Raw genomic sequence first — 25,644 nt, forward strand, 5'->3', positions numbered from 1 at the left:
TTTTTACTTAAGATTGCTTAATTTATTGAATCACTGTGTCCCATATCTTAATCTGGAATCTAAATTTAAATTGCTTGTCCTAGGAAAAATATCCTTGAAAACTTTAATCCTGTCAGTGGTACTAGGATATGGGATTGGGAAAATGACAAGGCAAGGACCTAGCTGAACTATTAGAATGTGTTCCCTGATAAATGCTACTGTTCTGCTTACAGAGCAAAGACTTTCTATTAATTTTAGGTGAATCCTACTTCCCACATTGTGCAACATATCACAGCACTGGGATGCAAGGGGTTGTTGGGCCCAAGCTCACCTGCTCCTCATCAGACTAACAGCCAGCATCTTGAAGTTTGTATCCTGGGATCAAAATAAGCAGTACTGGGCTTCCCTGGTGGCGCAGTGGTTGAGAGTCCGCCTGCCGACGCAGGGGACACAGGTTTCCCCGGTCCGGGAAGATCCCACGTGCCGCGGAGCGGCTAGGCCTGTGAGCCATGGCCACTGAGCCTGCACGTCCAGAGCCTGTGCTCCGCAACGGGAGAGGCCACAACAGTGAGAGGCCTGCATACAGAAAAAAAAAAAAAAAAAGATTCCCTTCCATTTGGGATGACCTGAGACCAATCAAAGTATAGCAGGAATATCAGTTAAAATTATTAAAAAAGGAAATATTATCCTTCTATAATTTAATAGCTTTATTGAGATATAATTCATATACCATGAAATTTACCTGTTTCATGTGAATAAATCAGCAGATTTTAGCATATTTACAGACATGAGCAACCATCACTGAAAACTAATATAAGAACACTTCATTGCCCCTAAAAGAGACCCTGTACCCATTAGCAGTCTCTCCTCATCTTCCTCCCTGGCCCCAAGCCTAGGCAGCCACCAATCTGCTCTTCTCCTCTAGAGATTTGCTTATTCTGGACATTTAATATAAATGGAATTGTACAATATGTGATCTTTTGTAACTGGCTTCTTTCACTCAACATAATTACTGATAATGTAGGATTTATACCTGTAATTTTGCTATTTTTTCTATGTGTTTGATCTTTTCTTGTTCCACTATCCCCAATCATTGTCTTCTCTTTGTATAAAATAGATAGTTTCTAGTATACAATTTCAATTTCTGTGTTCATCCTCTTAACCACAGACTATATTGTGTGGATGGCTGAACTTTTTTTAAAATAGATGGAACAAAAAAATATATAACAGGACAAATGTAATGAAAGTGGTGGTGAGACTGGCTTAAGAGAGATGATGTTCAATTATATTTCTTTAGAAACACAAGTGATGAAGAAGGTGAAAGGGATATGAATATTTCATCCATGCTTCTATGGGGTATCTAGCTTCATAAAAATGTATTATAAAGGATTAAAAATATTCCTGTTAGACTGACATTATTATCAATGGATTTGTCTTAATCTAAAAGTTACATTGTTTTAAAATAAAATCTTAAAAAAGCAAGACTTTCTTGCTTTGTCTCATATTGTCTTACATCTCTGTCATTTATTCTGTTCCTCAATCTGTATGCATTGAGATAATCCAATAAGATTTCTTTTTTGTTTCCAGAATTCAAAATGATACACAAAAAGATATTTTTTACCTGTGATTTTTTTAAAGAATAAAACTTAAGCTAAGATGGCAAAAAGAAAAAAAATACAATTTTTAAAAACAAACAAAAAAATCAGAACTAATAGATGACAAACATATGCATTCAGGATGAAACAAAAATTTTTGTCAGAATGTGAGTAACAAAAGAAGCCTTGAATAAAAATTACCAGGTAGACTTTATTAAAGAAGAATTTAGGGAACTTACATCCTCAATGGTGCAGTTTCAGTGAAGGATCAGAACGTGGTCTTTTAAAAAGCTTATAAACAAAAAAGCCCTATGCCTCATTGACATCAAAGCACATTGTTATTGGTTGACTTGTGTTCCCCCCAAATTCAGATATTAACATCCTAACTCCCTAGTGACTTAGGATGTGACCTGATTTGGAAATAGAATTACTTCCTAAACAATTAGTTAAGATACTCTGAGGTTTTACTGGAGTATGGAAAGCCCTAATCCAATATTAATAGTGTGCTTATAAAAAGAGGAAATTTGGATATATGCTCATAGAGAGACGGACCTGTAAAGATGAAGGCAGACATCAGCTGATGCTTCTGTGAGCCTTCGAACACCAAAGATGGACAGCAGACCACCAGAAGCTGGGGGAGGCCAGGGACAGACTCCCTCTCAGTCTCAGAAGGAACCAACCCTGCTGACACCTTGATCTTGGACTTCTTGCCTACAGAAATGTAAGAACAATAAATTTCTATTGTTTAAGCCACCCAGTTTCTCATACTTTGTTATGGTAGCCCTAGCAAATTCATGCACCCTGTATTATACATTTGTGGTAACATTGTAGATATTTTCAAATATGAGACAGTAGACATAAGTGGTCTCTTATTTCTAGTTTTAAGTAAAAGTCTCTTTTATTGAGACCCTCACAGCCAAAGACCACCAGAAGCTCAACTGTAGTTGAACAGAGTTGAGTTTCTTGGCTCCACACAGTGGGGAAAGAACATGCCATGGACCATTTGGGAGCATTTTAGTGCTAGGGTTTATTATGGCATTTGGGCTTGTGTTTAGTAAATTTGGAGATGGTTCCAGGAAGTTTGGTTTTTACTCTACATTGAGTGTTGTTAGAAGGTGGAGTATTTTTAAAATACTTAACTTGAAGATAGGAAGAACAGATCAGGCTAAAGCTGTAATTGGTTAAAGAAGCAGCAGTACCTTTGCAGTACCCTTGTGATTACTTTTGGGGCCCACCTGATAAACCAATATAATCTCACCATATCAAGATCCTTATTTTAACCACATCTGCAAATCCTTGCTTACCATATAAGGCAACATTCACAGGCTCCAGGAATTAAGGCCCAGATACCTTTGAGGGGAAAGCATTTTTCAGTTTACTACACTACCCTTAATGGCACATACAATAAAGTCTCTTAGTCAATGCCTCTTATGATCAATGAAATACAATAAAACTCATCTCCTTCCTTGCTTTGTTTTCCCTGGACTTTCCTGGTTGTGCAGTGGTTAAGAATCTGCTTGCCACTGCAGGGGACACAGGTTCGAGCCCTGGTCCGGGAAGATCTCACATGCTGTGGAGCAACTAAGCCCGTGCACCACAACTATTGAGCCTGTGCTCTAGAGCCCGTGAGCCACAACTACTGAAGCCCGTGTGCCTAGAGCCCATGCTCTGCAACAAGAGAGGCCACTGCAATGAGAAGCCCACGCACCGCAACCAAGAGTAGTCCCCGCTCGCCACAACTAGAGAAAGCCCACACACAGCAATGAAGACACAATGTGGCCAAAAATAAAAAATATATAAATAAATAAATAAATAATTTAAAATTATTTTAAAAAAAGAAGCAGCAGAAAAGGCAGGAAGGAGGAGTGTTGAACCATTTTGTGGTTGGACAATATTCTTGCTTTGTGATTGGACAGACATGGGCATGGAGGGATCTTATTTTCATCTCATGGACACAGAGAAACCTTGTCTGATAATGGTGTTCCATGAAATGAGTTACCTTCAGCAGAATAGCACAGCCAGATTTTAGAGCCAGTTCAGCTCAGCTAGCCCCAGGAAGGGGCTGCTCTGTTCTCTCTCACTTTAATTATCCACAAAGTATTTTATTAATATCTATAGGAGATAAAATATTTTGTTACATATTTAATAAGGAATTAAAAGACCATATCTAAACATGGATTTTAATATTTTATTCATTCTTACTTGAAGGTATGTTGTTTCTAAAGAATAATAAAAATTATCTGAAGAGAGTAAATTATAAAATTAAGCTGACAATAATTGAATTGATATGTTTGAATTCAGCCTGAAGTGTCAACCTGTTTTCTTAAGTAAAAAATAAAATAAAATGAAAAAACTCAGGCAACAAAAGCAAAAATAAACAAGTGTACTACTTCAAACTAAAAAGCTTCTGCACAGCAAAGAAAACATGCAACATATGAAAAAGCAAGCTACAGATTGGGAGTAAATATTTTGTAAACCATGTATCTGAAAAGTTAGCATCCAAACTTTATAAGGAAGTTACACATTCATTAGCAAAAAACCAAACTATCCAATTAAAAATGGGAAAAGGAAGAGATGTTTTTCCAAAGAGGACATACAAGTGGCCAATAAGTGTACATAAAAAGGTGTTTAATGTTACTAATTATCAGGGAAATGCAAATTAAAACTATGAGATATCACCCCACACCTGTTAAGGTGGTTGTTATCGAAAATAATAAAAAATAACCTGTTGGCAAGAACATTGAGAAAATGGAACCTACCCTTGTACACTGTTGGTTGTAATGTAAATAGGCATATTTCCATTATGGAAAACAGTACGGAACTACCAAACAATCCAACAATCCTCTTCTGGGTACATAAGCAAGGGAAATGAAACCAGTACCTCAAAGAGATATCTGTACTCCCAGGTTCATTGCAGCATTATTCACAATAGCCAAGATATGGAAATAATCAAAGTGTCTGTGGAAAGATGGATGCATAAAGAAATTGTGGTTTGTATATGAATAATATTCAGCCTTAAAAAAAAAAGAAGGTAATCCAGCCATTTGCTACAACATGGATGAACCTTTCACATTATGCTAAGTGAAATAAGCCAGAGACAGAAAGGAAAACACTACATGACCTTTCTTATATATGGAATCTGAGCAGTAAGATACAAAAATTACAGAGTAGAACAGTGGTTACTAGGGGCCCTAAGGTGGGATAAATGTGGAGATGTTGGTCAAAGGGAACTATGCTGTGGTTCTGTAAGATGAATGAATCTAGAGATCTATTATACAGCATGATGACTGTAGTTAGTAATACTCTAGATTTCTGGAGTCCTCATCACACACACACAAAATGATAACCTTGTGAGAAGATATGTTAATTAGATCATCACAGTAATCATTTCACTGTGAATACATACATCAAATCATGTTGCACACCCTGAATATACACAATTTTATTATTGTTTTTTAAAAATTATAAATTCTCATATACAGTCATGATTTGTAAAATACATCTATATCATTTACTATGAGTAAATGAGGATTATGAGAGAAATCGTATCTCCCATAAAAATCATGGCTCTGTCTTCCTTGAACTGCATGAAATTTCTGGCTAATAGGTAACAGTAGCCTTCTTTGGGCATTTACAATGCACAACAAATACATTACCACCTAATATCCCTCAAAGACATATAGTATGATCTAGCTTTTCTGTTTATTAAAAAGCACTTCGGAATTTGGATAGTAGATTCATAATGGGTTTTAAGAGGATGTAAAGAGTAATTCTTTAATATTTTGTGGTATGCTTCATTAGGAACTACTGTTTACTCAATCCATATATCACTTGCTCTCACTACAGAGACAAAATTTATAATATCCAGTCTGATTCTTTCAAGTTTTTCTTGCAGATCACAGAAGTTGGATGACTTCATTTCCGTGTCATTTATCTTTATAGTGGATGACATTATGCCTTCATTACTGTCACACCTCCTATATGACTCCTATAGGACAGAAAAATAGCCCCTAACCTATTTTTACTAACTTATAACATTGCCACATTTCTATAAATATCTGAATTCTGCTATCACTTTAAAATTTTAAACGTCATTTTTCTTTAAGTTTCTATAAATCATCATAAATTAAAATGCAAACTACTAGACTAATATGGACTCAGGCTTAGCATCTTCACATTTTTATAAACATCTACATTAACTTAGACATTTAAAAAATAGTATTTTTCTTTAAGAAATTTAACATCATAAAAAACTTGATACTGAAAATGATGCATATACTCAAAAGTAACATACTAATTTGATTGATGCAAATTTCAGCCAGAGGAAAAATGGTTCAGTTAAATGCACATTACTACTAATAATACAATTTTAGTGGAAAGCTCAGCATTTATGATTTTGCAAATCGAAGGCATAGCTGTAAAAAGAAGCTAGTGAAAATCGTTTTTTAATTTTTCCTACCGATGACGTACGCAAATAAAATGTGTATTATCTTGGTTTCTCAATTGTAAATTGTGTCAACAGCATATAGTTTTCAGGAAATAAAACCTCAAGGGAAAAATAAACATTGTATATATATTTAAATACAGCTTGGAAATACAATGTGATTCTCAGTATAAAAAGGCCAAGTATACTTCATTACCACTATTTAAGGTCATTTTTAAGGGTTTAACAGCTTTTCAGTGTGTACAGATCCAAGTCCTGTGGATCATAAAGCATTTTATGATCTTCTCTCAAATTACAGAGATATCATTTCAAATTAGTGAAGTTCATTTAACACATCCTCACTTTTCTCACATATTCACTAACATTATCACATAATGACATTAACATCTTTGACACTGGGGTGCATTTTTACAATAATGATATATTAATCACTTTGTCAGAACTTAACTGGCAATTTTTACACCCTTGCATTAGTTTCCTTTGAGTGCTGTAACTAATTGTCACAAACCTACAACAGTACAAATTTTCTTTTTTATAGTTCTGGGGGCCTGAAGTCTACAATAAGACGTTGGCAAGGCTGTGCTCCTCTGAAGACTTTCTTACCTTTTCAGGTTCTAGAGATTCCTTGAATTCCTTGGCTGAGATGCCTTCCTTTTATCAGCCCAACCTCTTGCTTTAATCATCCTATCTTTTTCTTTCTTTCAATTTCTTGCCTCTCCTTTGCAGTACCCTTGTGATTACTTTTGGGGCCCACCTGATAAACCAATATAATCTCACCATATCAAGATCCTTATTTTAACCACATCTGCAAATCCTTGCTTACCATATAAGGCAACATTCACAGGCTCCAGGAATTAAGGCCCAGATACCTTTGAGGGGAAAGCATTTTTCAGTTTACTACACTACCCTTAATGGCACATACAATAAAGTCTCTTAGTCAATGCCTCTTATGATCAATGAAATACAATAAAACTCATCTCCTTCCTTGCTTTGTTTTCCCTTGAGAACTATTTGATTTCAATTCCCTGGGCTTCTCGCCTCTGGTCTTCATCTCTTTGTAGAATGCCCTCCCTACCCCTCTATCTAGCCTTGATAATGTATGTCACTATTTTAGGACTCACTTTATTTTTTTAAAAAATTTATTGGAGGGCTTCCCTGGTGGCGCAGTGGTTGAGAGTCCGCCTGCTGATGCAGGGGACCCGGGTTCGTGCCCCGGTGCGGGAAGATCCACCTTTAGGTGTATCCAATATTACCTCTTCAGGAAGCTTTCCAGTGTCACTTACAATGCCTTAGTTACCCTTATACGTGATTGGATTAGTTTTCTATGCTATATAACACGTTATCAGAAACTTAGCAGTTTAAAACAACTCACATTTATCATCTCACAATTTCTGCAGGTCAGAAGTCTGGGTGTGACTTAGCTGAGTTTCTGTTCCTGCTCCCACAAGGCTGAGGTCAAATGTTTGCCTGGGTTGTGAGCTGATCTGAGGCCCAGGTTCCTCTCCAAGCTCACTGGCTGTTGGTAGAACTTAGTTTCTTGTGGTTTTGAGGCCAGCTCTCTGGCCTCACTTTCTTACTGGCTGTTTACCTGAAGGTTCTCAGCTCCTAGGAACCACAGGCTCTTCCCTGCCATGTGGCGCTCTCCAAAACACAGTCTTCATTCTGCTCCTTCCAGGCAAGCAGGAGAATGAATGAACTTCTTTTCAAGTCTTAAAGTCTTTTAAAGTCTTACCTGATTTGGTAAGACTTACCCAAGATAATCTCTCTCTTGATTAACTCCAACTTGTCTTGATCAGTTGACAGTAATTATATCCGCAAACCCCTTCCACAATATAATGTAATATAATCATCGGGGTGATGTTCCATCACATTGGCAAATCTCACCCAACTCAAAGGGAGAGGATTCTACAACCCAGGTACGCTGGGGGTGAGGATCTTGGGGGCTCTGTTAGGATCCTGCCAGCACAGAATCACAGTCACCACTGTGACTCCTTAGCATGAGAAACTGACCATATGTACCCATCATGACACTGCATTGATTTAAACCACTCATTGTTTATAACGCCAATATCTACCACACTTCTTGCCACGTGGTAGGGACTCATTTAATATTTGTATAAGAAATCAATATACAAGTCAGCACGGCATTGAGGGTGCAGTGAACTCATGCTTATTCTGTAAAAGAGATTCTTGTATGAGTGTTTTCTCGCATATGAATATATTATTCTTCAGCAATTGAATGGATTATATGCATGAAATTATTTATGAAAGAGACAAGCTAAATTAACTTCCTACTAGCAAAGCAAAACACCTTTTCTCACAATTAAATATTTAGAAGTAGGTAATTAGAACAAAAGCGTGTGCATGAGAGCTTAAGGATAATTCATTTTTTCATGTGTTTCTGACATGTTTGTTCAATGTCATTTCTCTTATTTTACAAATAAATATACTTTCATTATTATAAAATAGTATCCAGAAATGTATCATTTGCAGTACACTTCAATATCATCATAATGGTTTAAAGACAAAGAACAGGCTTTTTTCCTATTTGAATTCTCTATACTACCTACCATAGCTCTTGCAAAAAATATCCACTTAATGTATCTTTTTGTTGAAGGAAATCTTTATTTCTATGCTATTTGGAAGTAGTGTTGTATTTTTAGTTCTTTTTACCATCCTTGGAAACTTGAAATCCTTCTATTCAACTTGGTCCAGTTTCTATTGCTCTTACTTTTTGGACATTAACTATCATTTGGGGTTTTTCACTGTATATAGATCATTGCCTTCGGTAGTTTCTAGGGCCCTTTGGGACTACCATAGTTTTTTCCAATTGTCACTGTACTTTTAAACTTTGAAAACTTTATCCTGTATCTTAATTCTCTGTATTATACCGTGATCCCTATAGTTGTGAAATTACTGATAAAAGCTGTGCAGTTAAAGGACATAATGATTACTGGACATTCTCTTCTCTGAGGTATTCAGCCAGACATTTTTAGAACCTATATGTATACTTATATGCTACAATTTGGAGAATAAATGTTATTAATTAAATACTTTCCAAAAAGTTAATATCCACATATATTAACTATACTTGGAAAACTGACACCCAAATAATGATTTTGCTTTATGAACAATTTGATGATGTTTACGCCTCACTTTTTATTTCATCTGGATCCCCTTGGGTCAAGTCGTCTTATTTCTTATCTCCAAATACTTGTGTGCATTTCATCCAATGACAATCACTTTATCTTTCTATATTATCTGAGTAAAACTTAAAATTTAGTTTCAGGACTGATGTGTTGGTCTTAAGATTGAAGGCTTATTACAGTGACATTTTTTCATTATTTATTTGTTTTGAGAGTAGCAAGAAATCTATCAAGCAAAGCTTATAATGATTGTAACCTCCAGGGTACCAGAAAGAAAACATAAGGAAGCATCAAATCATTAATAATGTACTTTCTTAATTGCAATGCCTTCAGAGAACATTATTGAACAAGAGGTGAGAAGTATGAAGAAACAAAATAGTATTTTAAAAATGCTGTCATTTAACATTGCTGCCTGCTGGTACTTTGTTAGATGAAGCATAGTAATCATAAATAACATTTCTTTCTTAAATTGTAATGTAGAGAAAGAGAGAGGATCACAATGATAATATGGAAGATAATTATGAGTCATTGCCTAGAGACTAAATTGGATGCATTTATGCAGAAATATGCCAGAGGGAACTTGTTCATTGGATATGCAGTGACACTGATTCTTTCCTTTGAGTTTCTCATTGTGAATTTGGACCTTGTGAAACTAGTAATCTTTGTGAGAATGGATCTGTGTGTAGAGAGAAAATGGATCTGGAAGCATTTCCCCTTGGGTACCAGTGTCAGTGTGGGAGGGCTTTGCACGTCCCCAGGGTGAGATCACTGTCAGTCCTGCTTACATGGACCTGGTTATGACCTTGAACTCACTCAGCCACAGCAATGCTTATAGAGCAGTCAACTAAGACTCTGATGGAGGAATGGAATAGTTCAGGATGCAACCATGCTATCTAGTGAAGGTTATCGGCCTTCAATATCAAAATGAGTGCCAATTATTTTCACAAAACACCTCAATTCTGACTAATTTATATTTATGTGGGTCATATGGTAACAAATGAGAAAATTTAATGAGATGTGACCTCTATGTTCTGGTGTGAGAATTAACCATTTTTCTTTGTTTTTTAAAAAATTAATTTATATTTATGTGGGTCATAATGGTAACAAATGAGAAAATTTAATGAGATGTGACCTCTATGTTCTGGTGTGAGAATTAACCATTTTTCTTTGTTTTTTAATGTTAGATTTTTTTGAAGTATTTATGTGTAGGTATGGGAAAGCAATATTTACAATGATTTAAAATTATTTTAGCCCAGCTATTACACAAACACACATACTTTTTCCAACTGAAATATGTATTCCTGAAGGAATATAAATTTACAAAGGAAAAAGAGTTAGGAAGAAAAGAAGAAAAAATGGAAGGAAAGGGAAAAAAGGAAGAAAGAAATATTGAATGTTGGAACATGGATTTTTCTGTGGAATAGCATGCCAATAATGGATAATTTTATTAGGACACAGGAAAATAAAGGCATAAAATAGCCCTGTGAAGTGGATATGGCTAAGAGCCATGAGAGAGGCAAAAAAAATGAAAAAGAAAGAGACAGTGAGCTAGAAGGAGTTGGGAAAAAATGTCCATCTTATTTTGCCTTATTTAACCTCTTTTAAAATATATTTTTGCAATTTTTACATGTTCCCTTACTAAATGAATAAATGGTTAAAATAAAATAATGTATGACAAAGCACATTTTCATAGAAAGGTATTTTGTTTTTAAATGGTATCATTTAAATGAAAGTGTGAGTTTTAAACCAAATATCTGCAAATGCATGTCCTTAAGAAGTGTAATAATTGTTTTAATTGGGTGAAGAAGCCCAGGTTTAAAATAACAGGTAGAGGTGGGGCCCTAGCAAACTGTAATATCTACATAGATATTAATATAGAATTAATTGTTCTAACACTGTGTCTTCTAAGCAAAATATATTTTGGGGTTGTGGGCCACCTCTTTGCTACTTCTGATTTAAACCAACATTACTGTCTTTTTTTTTTTTTAGATTTTGGTACTTAAAAGATTGTGTTTTAAAATGTGTGAAATTCTCAGATTACCTTGAAATAATTCACTATTATCTTATTTCTGAGTTCAAACCCAAAGGCTTTTGGGGGTGTTGGGAATGGTTCTTAAATTTCTGGGGCTCACTAGAAATAAGGAAGGCATGGTTGTATGCCTGAGAAAGAGGTCAACAAATTTTTTAGATCTAGATAGCCCTAGTATCAGGGTAATATATGGTTATATATGGCCACTTCTTATATGTTCTGAGTGACATAAATATATATATAATTTTATAAGTCTCTGTAAATATTTTAATTCTTAATTTCTTATACTATAAGAAAATACAATTGCCAAATATGCTACATATAATGCAATACTACCTATTAAATTTTTGGAGATCATACATTATATACTATGGAAATGTGAATTTTGGTTACCTGATATATTGATGTATTTTATAATAGCATTATCCATAATATATTTTGGACAACGTCCAAGGAGATTTAACTACTAGAGAACTAAAACATTTATTAAAAATTATATCACACATGTAAGCTGATATCAGCATAAAACTATGACACTGTATTCTTGACACTTTTTCAAAAATAAAATAGCATGGGAAGCCAAAATTTTGAATTCACATTATTAGTAGTAGTTTTACATGACTATATATGAGAAACAATTATTAATATGTATATGTCAATTTATAAATCTCAAACATTATGTGGTTATTCATCACATTGGCAGTACATTATTAAAATATTCACCTCTGTATTTTAACCACAAAGTTTTATGTTACCAGAAACTTTGACTCAGTACAACTAAAGTATGATGTTTCATGTTTAAATATAGAATGAATAATACATACAGATTAATAGAAGTCTTATCTGATGAAAATTTCAATTCAAAATAGTAGTATGGAATATTTATAAACAAAGACTGATACAAATACAGTGACTGTACTTTCTGGTAAAAATAATAACAACAAAACAAGACAATATGCTTAAAAAGTATTTTCTGATAAAATGATGATTAATCACATAGCCCATAGTTAACAAATTAGATGTGAGAAAAACAATTTGTTTATTTGTTTTAAACTTTAAATAAATTATGCTTGTTTATTTTCCCTACAGTATCCAATTTAATTCTCTAGGTTCTCATTGGGCCCATAGCTCATTTCTTAGATTCCTAACCCAGAATAGTTAACATTCAGAAAGTAAACTCTGTCTTTCAGACCCTTTGTTAATTTCAATTTATCTTTTCCTGTAAGTTTTCTTATAAAAGAGTTTACCATTTATCTACATGGAGAACATCTGCATCTATGCTGACATTAATTTGACTCCAGCTGTTTGTTACTTGCCAATTTGCATCAGTATCCGACATGACTTATAATCATGAACATTTTAAAAAATATCATTATGACTCATGGTACTCCACAATGTCTTAATTACATATTGTATTGCATTTGGGTTTAATTTGTTAACATACCTAATGCCCTATATACAATATAAAGATGCACCAACAGATACCATTTTATTTCATTAATTTATTTATAGCTATATCTGTATATTTATTAATCATTTATTTTCAATGAGATGCTAAAAACTAGGTTTCTTGATTTAAAAAAGTAAAGTAAAACAAAAGTAAAATCTTGTCTAAAGAGCTGTCAACTCTGTGTCTCCCTTGACTCTGGTTGGTGTCCATGGGCTGTCTTGCTTTCCTTCAAGGCCACAGTTACATTTGTTGTGCAGAATCCTGGCTGCAGAAATCTAGAAGCCACACAGTGCATTGACAAAGCTGTTTCCACCCAGGACCTACTCGTTTAATGAGAGTAGGATCAGGAAGAGGCATGCGGCACAGAGTCAGTGCGACTGCTTGGTGGGTCTCAGGAATGGTGGGGACCCAGGCACCAATCCCGCCTGCTGCAACCATGATCAAGCTGCCATCATGTCCTTGAGATGCTTCAGAGACTGTTCTTTTTCCATCATTAATGGTAAAATAGAGGACAGATTCTGATCAGTACTTTTAAAAGATTATGGTGAAATGTGAAAGCTCTTTTTAACTAAGGTTTAGTAGTTCTATTTCAACTTTCAGATCACTTTGCACTTTAAGGTACCTTGTCACACAAAGAACTTTATAAACCAGTTAACTTCCTGTTTATAAACCTAAAACAATCTGGTAAAAGGTAATGATACAAAAGTGACCCATTTACCATAGACATTGTTTACTGACAAAACAAAAGAGATAGAGAAAGAGAAAACGGGATATTTTCATTGTTGCTTTGCAAATTGTTACCATATATTCATTGTGATTGTTCTTATTTCAAATAATTCAAGTTTTTAAGTTAACAGAACTGAGCAAGATAATTATTTAGAAACTTGTAGAAAATTGTGTAATAGAGTACAAAATATAAAAATTCACACTTTCTTTGGTTAAAAGTGAAATGCATTCAGATGAATACAACATTCTTTAGGGTAATTAACATTACACCATGATTAAAGGAATGTTAAGAGTTTTCTTTCTGTTACTTTCAGTGGTTGATGGCTTCTCCTGTTTATACAGTCTCTGCTCTGCTGGTCTGAGGTGTAAACAGGACTTTGATGACTGCATCCTAAATGCCCATGAGAACAATTCTACCTGCAAAGATCTGTGTCTGGTTAGTATCCATGAATATTATTAATATATCTGAATGTGGGCTAGCATAAATTAACCCTTACAGGTATAGTTGACATTTGCCTTTGTTGCATGTTGGTATGTGTATATATACATGTGCATACTTATAAAGATTAGAAAACAGAAACTCAAGCAATATTTTCTTAACCTAGTAGTAAAAGGATATTCTATTTACCACCATATATAGGTTAATGTAAATATTATAAAATGAGTAGTTTACTCTTTGGATTCTATACTTTTGGTGACATTGAGTTTGTGTAAAATTTCAGAAGTTATTCTAAAAATGCGTTAATCTTATAGGAACCACTTTCATCTAACTCAAGGTATTGTATACACATATGTTATATATTTCATCATCATTTATAATCTTGCATTCTATTTTGATTTCCATCGCTTGCCGTATCCCCATCATTTCCTTCATTCATCTGCATTGGTGCTGTCCCTTCGGTACATATCCATTTGTCATCGCCTTTGTCACAAGCATGTGCCATTCTGCATTAGACTGTGACACAGTTGGCAAATCAATGGGATCCCCTCTGGCCCTCTGGCTCCTCATTTTTCAGGAGGCCTGACATAAAAAAAAATGTCTACTCAAGGTGGATTTATGGACCAGCTTTAGAAAATATATGACAGGCAACACAAGTTAATGCTGTGACACCAGTGCAGGCTCAGAGCTGAGGCTGTAGCATCAGATCTGGCTTTCACAAAAGGACTACACTAGTTGAAGTTAGGAAAAAACGCTTTGAAAAACAGATCTGTTTTCATCCATATTTCAACTATCAGTGTACTGACATTGTTTTAACAATAAAAAGATAATTTGTGGCAACTTGTTTCTTTGTACAAGGAAGGCAGACACCTAAATGAAGAATTATAACTAAGGTCTGGATAGCCGTGACCAGATGCATGGATGGCGCAGGGGTTGTCTAGCCACTGTTAGGCTTGTGTGTGGTCCAGTTGCTTTGTTTTTGTTCATTCCAGATTCTTCGTCTAAGTCTGTCAATCCCATCCCACTTTGGGGGGTTCCTGTAGGCCTGAGTGTGTCACCCTATGCTGGTCTCTGAGGTAAGAGTGGAATTCTTTCCAGGAAAAAGTTTCCTCACCTGCATATAGGATGTATGTAAAAGGTACATATCTCTTCTAGACCATCTTACATCTGTATTTTAGACATGTAATTGCATTTGCTCTTTTCAGGCCCCAAGGAAGGGACGAGGTGTTGTCTAGTGATGAGTGACCTTTAAAGCAGCAGAGCTGAGAGACAGGAGATCATTGTTGATCTCCTGACTGAACCCCCATGTGTCTGTCCAACCCTTGGATCTAATTATGTGAGATCACTTATGATACATTTTTAAGTGTAGCTTGAATCAAAGTTCCTTTGATTTGCAGGTAAATCATCTAATTTCCATAATGTGATTAAACTTTATTTTAGTCTATGATTTCAGCCATAACTTCAGCAATAATAGAAGTTTATTATAGTAGAAAGAGCTTCATACTCATAGTCATAAGATTCCATTTCTACACCTGACCTTGAGAGAAATTATCTGTGTGACACTAAGACAGACTTTTGACAAGTCAGGAACTGCAACTTTAGGAGCTGCATCATATCCAAGAACAGAACTTCTAAGTAGAGTATTCTCTCATTTATCCATTTTATAAGTTGCCCATAAGAAACTATTCAGACTAACTCTAGACAAGTATTAGTTTAAAATCTTGACTCATACTTCCAGAAATTGTTATAATATAATAAAGAAGAATAAGAATTTAAAAAAAAAATTGGAACTCAGAAACAGAGAATAAAATGGTAGTTATCAGAAATTGGGGGTTGGGGGAAATTACAAGATGCTAGTCAAAGGGTATAAGTCTTCAGTTATAAACTGAATAAGTTCTAGGGATCTAATGTGACTATAATCTAATAATGACTATAACTAATAATACTATGTGTATACTTAAAATTTGCTAAGAGAGTAAATCTTAAGCATTCTCATTAAACACCAAAAAGGTAGTTATGTGAGGTGATCAATGTGTTAATTAACTTTATTGTGTTAATAATTTCACAATGTATACATATATCAAGCCATCACATTATACACTTCATTTGTCAATTATACTTCAATAAAGACCAGGGGCAGGGAAGAATAAAAAACAAGCAAACACACAGAAAGCAGCAGGGTTGAAAAGGAAATAAAATTCTCAAACTACATAAAGTTTGCTATCGTATTTTATTAATTGATTTAAATGTATTAGAACATACAAGGAGATCATTGAAATTACCTAATTCCTAACTATAATTTATATATCAATTATAAGAAGAAAAATACCATAGGATTGCTGATATCTTTCCAAGAGAAGATGTTACGGAGACAACAGATCGTTTAAAAAATGAAAGAATGTTCAAAGCATTTGATAGCTTTTAGATATTGTGTCTGGGCCCCAAGGTTACCCTCAGATTTGACAGGTGACTAGAAAGGCTCAGAAAAACTGATTTATTCCTGGTAAGAGATTATTACAGTAAAAACTTATAGATTAAAAATAGCAGAAGGAAAAGCAAAGTGGCAAAGTCCAGGAGAAACCAGGCATAAGCTTTCAGGTATCATCTCCCAGTAGAGCTTGGTGGACAACACTTAATTCTCTGAGAAATGATGTGTGACAAGATGAATGAAGTGTCACCAACCAGGGAAGCTCACTCAAGCCTTGGTGTACAGGGTTTTAATTCAGGTTAGTCACAAGGCATGGACTTTAGCTAACCATGCTCCACCTCCTGCAGTGTTCAAATTGATACAGCTTGGACCAAAGCCCCAGGTTTAAAACAAAGCTTTCGTCATAAATCACATCATTAGCAAAACTATTGGGCCTAGCCCAAGGTGTCAGGTATCTAACACACTGTTACCAGGCAGGATATTCCAAGGCTCAGAGGTTATCTTCCAGAAGCCAGTAAAGGACATGCCCTTCATTTAGAATATATAGTGTTTGAGCACCCAAGCCTGCTAAGTTAATTATTGCACCAATATTATGCTAAATATAGCATTTTGTGTAGGAATAAAGAGTACATAATATTATAATAATAAATTGAAACAAAAAATCATTGCAAAGACACTAAGTCAGGCAAAAAGAGCTAAAAATTCATAATTCTGAAATGAAACCTGGCTAAAGCAAACAACAGAAGTAATCAAAATAAAGCAAGATCAAAATTGAGTTTCATATTTTCTTTCTTTCACTGACTCGTCAGTAAAGACAATTGTGAAATGCTCTTTGAAGGCTTTAAAGTGGAAGAGAAATAGAGTACAAAGTTTCTACAAATGTTTAATAATTGTAATAAACAGAAGGATGGCTTTATTCAGTCTAAGGCACTCATGCCTGACTATAAGAGTCAGCAGCCTACTTGTGGTGTGGCTGGAACTCCCCAAAGCAACCCAGGCAATGCCATTGACATGAGGCGTGTTTCTTCTTTGAACTTGATACGGCTGTAGCTTCAAATAAACATTTTCAAAACTGCAGCATTTCCTTATGATTATATGTAACATCATGAATGTGATTTTAGATAAAAAGCAGAAAATCAGAAGACTTTGAAACCAAGATGAGAAGTATTTTGTAACAACAAGACCATTTTCTTCTTTCCCTTTCTTTAAGGTTCAGTAAACCTACAAAAAACAGTTGGAGGAAAACAAGAAAATTTTGAATACATAGCACATAATAAGATACAAATGTTAAATTTGGGTAGAGTTAAATTTATTCCCTCATGTAACTTTCTTAGATATGTATTTGAGAATGACTATTTCCTTATGCTTATTTAAATATGTATAATCAAATTATTCTAGCATTTTCCCTCTCATTTTACTTTCATTTTCCTCTGTATCTTATATGAATAATGAATACTTAATTTTGATTACAGCAGGAGAAACAAAAATAGTGCAGTAGAACCAATATGTGGAAAGCACAAAGATTTTGTCCATATACAACTATTTTAAAACTTATGCATATTATATATACTGGCACATTACAGATATAAATTTTCTCCCAAACAGTCAGGTGAAAAAAACAAACTGAATTTATGTGTTTTCTAGTGAAAAATAAAATTGTCTCTACCTTCCCCACCATATGATTGCAAAACCCATGTCGGACATTTGAGAGTTGCCCATGTCCTCCCTTTTATTTTACAGAGTCGAAGCTGGGGGTGGCAGAGCCAGCAGGGCAATAGCCCTGCTTTGCAGTTCATCTTGGCTGCCACTGAAATGCCCATTGTGTCATCCCTATGCCCTTTTCAAAAACAGGTTAATCTGCCAAATGACTCTAATCCTTTCCTACCTAATCTGGCTCCTGGTACTATCTCTGCACCCCTCAAGTGCAGGATGCTTAGCTAATTAGTGACCAGGTCCCAGTTGCCCCTTCAGCAAATCTGTTGGAACCACTAAAATGTTCTGCTCTCTCTCAAGCATTGCAAACCCTCCATCAGAGTGGAATCGGTCCAACTGCTCTATGTCCAGACACAAAACCTTCATTTTTTGCTACCCTCCCTCTCCATGAAGATTTGCTTTAATCTCATTTGATGGAAATTAACACCAAGACTCTGACTCAGTGTCAGCGCTTGGAACTCCAGAATCGTCAGAACACAAAGAACTGCCTAAATACTCCTTGATGGAGCAAAGAAAAATTCCAATTTTGTAGCCAAAGAAGGTAGTTACACATTTCATTATCAAAAATTGCTCTGTTATATAGGAGTATGACAAAATTTGTCAAGTGTCAAATATCTTAGCTCTCACGTGCCATCTTTACTATGACTATGTTGTATATTAATATTGCTTTTAAGTCATAGTTCCTATAAAATATCACCTAAACTATTAAACTTCCAAATAATGAGTTTTTTTCTTGTTCATTTTTAAACTTTATTAGGTTAAATATCTTGCAAATTTTTGGTAATTTAAAGAGTAAGGAGGAGGTTTGGAGATTGTCTGGCTTTGACATGGATTTGTTCTATGATTTACCACAAGCCACTAAACTTATTAGATCCATAAAATTAAGAAGTGTTAGAACATTCCTCAAATTCACTATATATGGAAACAAATTTAAAGGCAATATAGTTCTCCATTTTATTTAAGTATCAGAATATATATAAGCAAGTATCTATTACTGGACTTTTTAGTTGGGTTATCAGTTTCTTCAATCAAATGAAAGAATTGGACTCAATTGTTCTTAACCAGGGAACAATTGCTTGAAATTCTGATTCAGCTGCTGAATCCAGACACCTGGATAATTTGTGATTCCTTGTGATTTTGAGAATCACAAGGAATCACAAATTATCGAGAATCACTAGACTAGGTATCCAGATGGCACTTTCTAGCTCTAAACTTTTCTGGTATTTGGGGTGGAGTACAGAGGTTACTATTTCATGTGTACTGATAACTCACAATTTAGCACCTTATATGAGCAATAAAGGACAGTCTGAAAAAAAACGAGAGATTTATCCCCTGTGTTTTTAGCAGCATATTTCATTGCATCTTACATTTAACGTATGATTTCTCCTTTGGATTATTCCATCTGTTTCAGTGCTTTTGTTTTTTGGGGTGTTTTGTTTGTTTGTTTTGTTTTCAATTATACATCACTTTTATTAGTTCCAACCCCAAGTTTTCCTTAAAACAGTAATATTTCACTTTAACTGTTTTCACATCCATTAAAGCCACCCCACCTTACTGCAAAATTACCCCTATGCAATTAAGTACTGGATCCGTGCACTTTGATTTTGTTAACAAGTGAATAGAGAAGATTATCTCATCTCATTGAGAAAACATTTTCCTCAGACACCTTATTCTATCTTGGTTTTCTTTAAAAGAGGTCTAGCAAAGGGCTATTTCAAAGGTTGATTCTCCTTTCACGATGTGTGCTCGACATTACCAAACATCCTTCAGGCTGACGTCTTTCACTCCATAGATTTACTGACTAACCCTAAGACTTCCTTTACAATGTCTTCTTGATTGGTGCCATTAACATTGATGTAGTGGTGGTTGGCATCTGCGAAATGGTGGGAAATTGACTTCTGGAATCCTTGACTTTTGTTCCGAACCAGATTCATGGACAAGCAAAGGATGAAAGAAAATGGTGTCTCTCTTCTCCTTCATGATGTGCACCCGGGTGTTATTTCTGTCATAGTCTTGGACCCCATGAAATATGATGTTAAACCCTCCCTCTCAGTGGGAATAATCGTGTGGTTTCAAGGGGCCTTTGTGTGTCCCTGGGAGCACAACCAGGCAGCCATTGTTCCGGTCGATGTTCTCCATGGCCTTCCAGGCACAAAAGATGCTATTCCTGGGCCTTAGGGGAAATAATGCAGATCCTTGTGCAAAAGGTGACGGACGGGATGTCTTCTGCCTGAGTCTGGAGGTTTGTTTATCAGCATTGCATGCATGGCCATAACATTGGGTCCAGTGAAGCACTCCACATTTTTCAGAATTTCAGGGAGGGTGCAATACCTGAAGAGTTCCTTATCTTCTTGGAGATCTTGGACCTTGGTAGTCACTTTCTCACTTGGCATATATTGTGATTTTGCAATGGTCTCATCTTTCATCACCATCAATCCCAGTAGTTTCACCTTTTTGCAGATTCTGTCAAACTCATCCCTCAAGTGTTGAATATCAGCATCAGTCACCAAATTTTTAATGACAAGAAACCCATTTTCTTCATAAATTTCTCTGTTCTAGGCTTAGAACTTTATTTTCACGAGTATATTGGAATTGTTGACTATGGAAACTGGCAGGAAAAACAGCCCCTGAAGTGGCGTGAGCTATGATGGCCTTGGCTTGGCGGTGCCGAGGTATCACAACAAGATATGCAGACAGGGGTGGGGTGGTCCTTGTCCGTGGCCTTCGGGGGAACATCGGTGGCTGGGCCTTGGCCCCACTTAACTCTGAGAGCGGCCCCACCTCCCCGAGGCTGGAGAGGCTTCAGTGCTTTTGTTTTTAAGACAAAGGGAATAAATCTAACTTTTTAATACCAGTTCTTTCATGAAGCACATAATAATATATTGTTTTTCCCTCACTTGCAATAACTTAGTGAAGTGTCAATCTCTTTATGTATTGACATTTGCTAATCAGAAAATTTGTGAATGAAATTATAACTTTTCATAAAGGTTGGATATAATGCTTCAAATCATTTTAAGAGCATTAAAAAATAAGCAATGGCTAATTGATTTTAATGTTATCCCAAAATTCAATTAAGTCTTTTGATTAAATTGATTAGTTACAAGGCCTTCAGTAATGAATATATAACAAAAAAGTTTAATCTAAATCGTGATGCATCCGCTAACAACCAAACTCATGGTTAAAAATGGCACTGTAGTGATTAGGTGACACAAAATGAAGTCTTTCGGGTATGTCCATTCCAAACAGCCTACTTTTGTTTATGTAGAATAAGATTTGCCTAAAAAAATTTGTTACCCAGATCTTTACTTTTCATTACACAGATTTTAGTCTAAGAATTTATTGAGAACAATTTAACATTACATTTAGGAAAGTGGTTCAATGTGATGGGTGTCAGTTTTCTTTCCTTTCTACAATATGGTAGATTATAGAATTGTTTTCCTTGTATAATCCAAGAGGAATATAGAATTTTAGTTCATTCATCTGATGATTGTATAATTCTTTCAATGTATTCCCCTCAATTGTCAATTTTGATCAGCTAATATGTCTGTCTGAAGCACCCCATTTCTTCATCTCTAATCGGTTGTTTTCAGTCTGTCATGGTAGTGAAACACATAACCAAATTTGTTAGGATTATATGCAAAGTAAAAACAAATGGATCCTAGAAAAGATTTGTTGATCCACCTGAGTAAAGAAATACATGAGCTTTAATACTTTGGACTTATGATATCTACTTTGGAAGCTCAGACATATTTTCCCTTCTTTCTTATTCCAAGATTCATTACAGAGAAGTGAATTTTACAGATGGATGAGTTTTGAGGTTTAGAAATCTGTGGAGCAGTGTGAATTTCATAACTGTTGTCTAACAATGTAACTAATCAGAGAGAAATTTCCCGTTTTCAGAGTCTCCAGTAAAAGTGGACAGTTCACAGTTCCTAGAAATAGTCCAGTTTAAAAAATGATTTAGAATTGGTTGAATACAATTTCCATTGCCAACATTAGCCAAAACGCATCAATAAATAGGTTTATTTTCAAAGCATTATCAGACAGGTTAAGCTTCAAAGTATTTCAATACCAGCATTGTACTTTTATATTATTGTTTGTTGTATTTACATCACTATAACTAGGACTCAATTCTGGGCTTCACAATTTATTTCTGAGAATTTAGTGAATAGTTACACAGTAATTTATTTTTTTCCCTAAAAAATATTCTTTCTACCATTTACATGGATGCCATTTTTAAGTGGTTGAGTCTATATAAAACTGTTTTTTAGAAAGCTTTCATTTTGTGTTCAGATACTGTTTTTAAGATAATAAGAGAAAAAACACACATCTTTCTTCAGAAGAACAGGTTGACTTAACAGTATATTATTAACTGACAAGAGCAGTGACCAAAGAACTGCAAATCCTTCATCTCCATCAATGAAGAGCTCCATTGTGTTCTAACTCTGTGTCATCCCAATCCCCCATTTGTCTGTGAGGAGTTTATCAATTGTGAAGAGTGTAGGAAATTTTGAATAAGAGAGTGGATATGTATATGTGGAAACAAGCATGTGCGCAAATGTGCATACACATGTCAGGGCATACACACAAAAGAGATTATGTCTTTGTTCTTTAGCCATTTGCCAACCATCCTGATTTAAACAGATAGCAAGAGGTTTCCAGCATCAAGTTGTAGAGCCCAGGTTAATTACTTCATATATGAACTTGTCTTGGTTATAATACATACAGATTAATTAGAGCTAGCAGATAAATAGCTTCTTTATGTAAACTGATGAAAAGATTTTGTTAAGAATAACAGAGAGAGGTCTTTGCATTTTCTCGATTATAATGGGTCAGGTTGTGCAGCATGCCTTTCACAACCAAAGGTTGCTTGCACATAGGGGACAGGCCTTTGAGGCCCACAGCTTCCCTTCCTAGCTGTGCCACCTCAAACAAGTCACTTATCCTTTCTAAGCCTCACTCAGCTCATTATAATAATGCACATATTAATAGCAGTTACTTTGCAGGATTGTTATAAAGATTAAATAAGATACTGCATGTTAAATACTTAACACATTGCCTGCCACGTATAAAGCAATTAACAAATATAAACCATATTTTTTTGATTCTGCGGAGGAGTAGGAGGATTTAATTGTGGCTGCAGAAAAAGAGAGAGACAGGGAGGAAAGGAAGGAGGAAGGGAGAGAGAGAGAGGATGAGAGAGAGGGAGAGACAGAGAAAATAAAGGGTAGATGAATGAATTGAATAGGCAGGTCTTTATCTCTATCTCTTTAGCTTATTTTAGATTTCTCATAGACTAAGAATCCCATAGATTTCCACATCTGTGACTCTACTCCTGTTTTGTAAATAAGTTCATTTGTACCCTTTTATATGTGGAATTGTTTAGATTCCACATATAAGCAATATCATGTAAGAGGGGGGATGAATTAGGAGATTGGGATTGACATATACACACTACTATGTATAGAAAAGATAACTGACAAGGACCTACTGTATAGCAAAGGGAACTCTACTCACTACTCTGTAATGGCCTATATGGGAAGAGAATCTTAAAAAAAAACGAATGAATATATGTATAATTGATTTACTTTGCTGTACACCCGAAACTAACACAACATTGTAAATCAACTATACTCTGATACAAATTTTAAATAAATACATATAAAGCATATTACGTACACACACACAAAAGAATCTCAGAGTCTGTACTCATCCCAAGACTCTATGGATTTGGCAACTGCTGATAGCTTTTGTTCTACATGATCTCAGGCTGCTTGGGTTCTTGGGCAATCCTTTAAGACTTGATGTGAGATTGGTACATTTCTGATGAAATGCTCTGCATCTGATGGACACAAAACAGAACACGTCCACCTGTCTCTCTTCAGACATCTGTCTCTCTTCAGACATCAAGCCTTTAATCTGGCTAACTCCACCTAAATTTTAGTGCCACAGCCTTCCAGGTTAGTTCCCCTGATTTAGTTGCTGGCCTTCTCTGCCCTCTCAGAGAAAGAAGATCTCCTGTCATCTAAGTGCTACACTTAAAAGACTAAGATGAAAAATCCATCTTCTATACTTAAAACAAATCTGGAACAAAAACTCAAGAGAATCCCATGTGATTGACATAGATGTAAGTGTGAATAAGTATATGAACATATATACAGACATATAGGTCTAGAGTGTTATTACTGATCCTGTCACTCTTAAAATATATATATAATCAAGGCCTAATTGCATGTCAGAAAATGTAGATCCCACTATTTTCTGTGCTGTGGTGTGCCTTTCTAGGACTGCTTTTATAGTTTACCAGTATATCATAGAAGATGTATTTTACAAAGAAAAACACAAGTCTCTTGGAAATAAACCAGGTTTCTCATGGTCACACTGTGATGTAAAGCAGAGGTAGAATGGTCTGCAGATCCCGTGCCTCTCCCATATTTTCCTTCTCTCCTAGACCTTGCTGAGCCTCTGTAAATATCAGAGCCTGAGTTCAGTTGCCCACAGGACTCACAAAACTAAAAAGGATGAGAATCCTGAGATCAAATCATTATTTCAGAGACTCCATAACACACCACGATCACCTGTACCATTTCTGAAAATACCTGCTAATTGGGACTCACTTCCTGGGGATTCTAATTAAGTAAATAGGAATGAGGTGTTAGGCTTTGTGTTTTTAAAGTATATCACAGAAGATTCACATGCAGAGCCATAGTGCATAAACACAGGCTTCTGGTGGTCACTGGGCTGCCTGGCCCGAGCAGCACTCAGCATCCAGTCAGTGCTCACCTGGATGGAAGCCAGCACTCTGAGGACACAGACCCTTTCAGGGAATGGGCTGTTCGCAGGTAATGCAGCCAGAGACTAAAATTAAAGTGCCAGCTTCTTATCTGCAGATTAACTGGAACTGAAAAGAATGTAGAGCTAGAATAATAAAAAGTAAACTTAGGATTAAAATAGAGACTTAGGACACTAATCATTGCTTTCTCTCTCAAGAGAGAAACTTTCTATGGAAAAAGTAATTTCTTTAGCTGGTTTTGACAAGCAAGTCCAAAGGCCCTAGTCATCAAAGGAGTGGCTGTTAGATTACATTGGTTTGGAAAGAGTAGGCTGACCAGTTAAGAGATAAAATATTCAGAAAGGAAAATTCCAGAAAGTTCCAGAAAGCAAAACTTGAATTTGCCTCCCAACGGTAACCATTTACATAGCGTTTAGTATTTATAACTATTTACCTAGCATTTTCATTGTATTAGGTATTATAAGTAATCTACATAGGATTTAAAATATACAGGAGGATGTGTGTAGGCTATATGAAAATACTACACCCTCTTATATAAGAGACTTGAACAACCAAGGATTTTGATATCCTCAGGAGTCCTGGAACCAATCCCTGGAGGATACCAAGGGATGACTGTACACAGTTTCTACTAAATTATAATTTGATATTTGCAGGGTACTTGGAGTTTGAGAGTGTGAAGCCAACCTCTTGCTACCCAACTGAGATTTTCTTCCAAGATTTGAATGGGAGCTTCAGATACAAATCCTATGTGATGTAAATTGGACCTTTAATTTTATAAGCAGCCTGGAGCAGACTGAGAACTGCTGTTCATTTGTTCTTGCTAAAGCTTGACAGAGAACCAGAGCTGTAGAGGGAATATTGGTAAGAAAAGATACAGTCATTTTATCAGTAGTTGCAGTAAG

The 25,644-nt window shown here is 35.4% G+C and overlaps 1 protein-coding gene and 1 pseudogene across 1 annotated transcript in view; one reads left to right on the forward strand and one right to left on the reverse strand.

The window, feature by feature from the left end:
* Positions 1–25,644, forward strand: part of EYS (EGF-like photoreceptor maintenance factor) — a 1,631,219-nt gene that overhangs the window by 389,907 nt on the left and 1,215,668 nt on the right. The window contains 1 exon segment of the mRNA XM_024761621.1: positions 13,684–13,805. Within this exon segment, the coding sequence (XP_024617389.1) occupies positions 13,684–13,805 (122 nt within the window).
* LOC112410851 (phytanoyl-CoA dioxygenase, peroxisomal pseudogene) lies at positions 19,648–20,685 on the reverse strand (annotated as a pseudogene).

The sequence above is a fragment of the Neophocaena asiaeorientalis genome, unplaced genomic scaffold (genome assembly GCF_003031525.2).
Source record: "Neophocaena asiaeorientalis asiaeorientalis breed wild unplaced genomic scaffold, Neophocaena_asiaeorientalis_V1.1 scaffold169, whole genome shotgun sequence".
Taxonomy (NCBI): Eukaryota; Metazoa; Chordata; class Mammalia; order Artiodactyla; family Phocoenidae; genus Neophocaena; species Neophocaena asiaeorientalis.